At 31.9% G+C, this 2,529-nt stretch overlaps 1 protein-coding gene across 1 annotated transcript in view; it reads right to left on the bottom strand.

Annotated features, from left to right (window-relative positions):
* Nucleotides 1-2,529, bottom strand: part of LOC106880014 (alpha-soluble NSF attachment protein) — an 18,718-nt gene that overhangs the window by 6,999 nt on the left and 9,190 nt on the right. Inside the window, exons 2-4 of the mRNA XM_052971636.1 lie at nucleotides 2,266-2,345; nucleotides 1,268-1,384; nucleotides 673-719 (exon numbers count right to left, since the gene is read on the bottom strand). Of these exons, the coding sequence (XP_052827596.1) occupies nucleotides 673-719; nucleotides 1,268-1,384; nucleotides 2,266-2,345 (244 nt within the window). The remainder of the gene's footprint in view (nucleotides 1-672; nucleotides 720-1,267; nucleotides 1,385-2,265; nucleotides 2,346-2,529) is intronic.

The following is a 2,529-nucleotide window of genomic DNA, read 5'->3' as shown; positions in this document are numbered from 1 at the left end:
ACAACAACAGATGAAAATTAGGTATTTGTACTGTTGGCACATACTAATAGTGTTAGTGAGAACTGTGTTATCTACAGTGAATATTTTAATAGCCCCCATGATTCTTAATATGGGAAAGCAGTTAATTATCAATTTGAAATTCAATAAACTACATACAATTCATGAAATCTATTCTTTCATTTTTCAGAAGTCCTTCCAAGACTGAAGAAGCAGCTGAATTATTTGTCAGGGCTGCAAATGCATTCAAGATGGCCAAAAACTGGGCTTGTAAGTTATGATGTTATGTCCATCAATTGCATTACCCTTATACTTATCACAATATTTTGACAAAGTATATAAAGATAGAAATTTTGCATCACAGAACTCCAGGAGTTTTGATTCCTCTTCATTCCTAGTGCCATGATTAACACATTAATCAAAAGGTGTCTAAAAAATACATTCAATTTCTTCAGAGATTCATAATGACCTTTGGCAACATAAAAGGCTTTTAGAGAAAGCAGACCTACAGTAATTTTCAAACAAGACAGCATATAGCAGTTTAAAATTAATTTTAAATGCAATGCATTTTCCATGACAAATAAAACTGTATGTAAAGATTTAAAGACTGCTGAAGGGAGAAAGCAGTTTCAAGGAATTATGAAGAAGAATTCAAGAAGTTTAAGTAATACTCACCATATCTGTGTAAATTTCAACAGCTTTCAAGAGACTGTTGATAGCTTCTGCACAATTAAAATAAAGAAATAAAATTGTTTTTAAAGTGACATTGACATTAGAAATGGATGAAAGTATAAAAGAAATTATTTGCAACTTACTTCAAGAAACATTGAGAAGAACATGCATGTGTGTATATATTTATTTCACTTAGGTATTACGATACTAATAACCTGGTGTAGAATTCAATATACATATGCTTCCGAAGAAAGCATTAGTCGAGTACAAAGTGATAAAAAGAAAAAAGAGATGACAAAGGAATAAATGATTAGCTTACAGCTGTTTCCACCATAAGAGGTGATGTACTCATATTTGAGTGACTGAGTAATAATACTTTATAGCTTCATCAGAACCTCAAACATGAAATGTTACTCAGAAACTTTCAACAATGAGTCCACTGCATCTTATAGCAGAAACAGCTGTAAGCTAATATAATAATTCCATGCTATCATGGGTTAGATGAATATATTATTGAATCATTGCTTTACAACCAGATGCTCTAGGATGGTAAACCTGAGGGAAGATGATAAAAGAAAAAAAAACAGTCAACTCTTACCATTTGGATCAGCTTTCTTGTAAGCATTCCCTGCATCAACATAATGTGATGCAGCTTCATGTCGACTTTGAAGACTAATCTGAAGCTGGGCTGCTCTACAAAAACATTGTCCAGCAGCTATAAAACAGTAAAGTAAAAAGAATAGATATACAGAAGGTCAAGAGTGCCAATAATTAACTGGTTTTGAATTATCTGTAACTACTAAATACCGAAAAAAATGCAAAGAATTTCTGACTTAGAATGCCTTGCTCTAAAATCTAGAATGATTATAGCCTCAAAGCCCAAAGGTACATTTTGCTAACATTCCAAGTATGTTCACTTCTTTGAGTTGCATGTCCAATTATATAATTTGTACTATAGACTACTTAATCAGAGACCTCAGAGAAATTGTCAAACCAATCAAAGAAGGGGGAGTGTTTTGTTTTGTTTTTTTCTTTTTAGTCAAGGTACCTTCTCAACTTCAATGGAGCCAAAGTTTACCTTGATTGACTCCCTAACATTTTGAAAATGAAGATTACAAATTTCATATCAAAACAGAGAAAAAATTAAGACAGAAATGTTCACATCACACATACACACACACTGCACTTAATACAACTAAATACTACCTTGAAACAATATATTACAGTGTATTATATGGACTAAAATCAAACTGAAGTATAACTAAACATGTTTGATATGGGTCATTTCCTAGAAAGTGACTTCATTAACTTTCAGATGTCGTTGAATAGGGGATTTGAGCTACTCACAAACCCCAGTTCAATTTTCTCAAATAATATTGGATCTAGATGGTGCTTAGATAGAAAAATGGTCACTATACAGGTTTTAACCAAGCCTGACAATGTTCAACTTCAGAGATCTGTAGAAAAATGTTTATTTCTATCATATGGCTTCTAGCATTTTATACTAAACCATAATTTCTATCTTTATATACTTTGTCAAAATATTGTGATAAGTATAAGGGTAATGCAATTGATAGACATAACATCATAACTTACAAGCCCAGTTTTTGGCCATCTTGAATGCATTTGCAGCCCTGACAAATAATTCAGCTGCTTCTTCAGTCTTGGAAGGACTTCTGAAAAATGAAAGAATAGATTTCATGAATTGTATGTAGTTTATTGAATTTCAATTGATAATTAACTACTTTCCTATATTAAGAATCATGGGGGCTATTAAAATATTCACTGTAGATAACACAGTTCTCACTAACACTATTAGTATGTGCCAACAGTACAAATACCTAATTTTCATCTGTTGTT

The sequence above is a fragment of the Octopus bimaculoides genome, chromosome 11 (assembly GCF_001194135.2).
Source record: "Octopus bimaculoides isolate UCB-OBI-ISO-001 chromosome 11, ASM119413v2, whole genome shotgun sequence".
NCBI lineage: Eukaryota > Metazoa > Mollusca > Cephalopoda > Octopoda > Octopodidae > Octopus > Octopus bimaculoides.
Note: the sequence above shows the minus strand (reverse complement) of the source record. Positions and strands in the feature narration are given on the sequence as shown.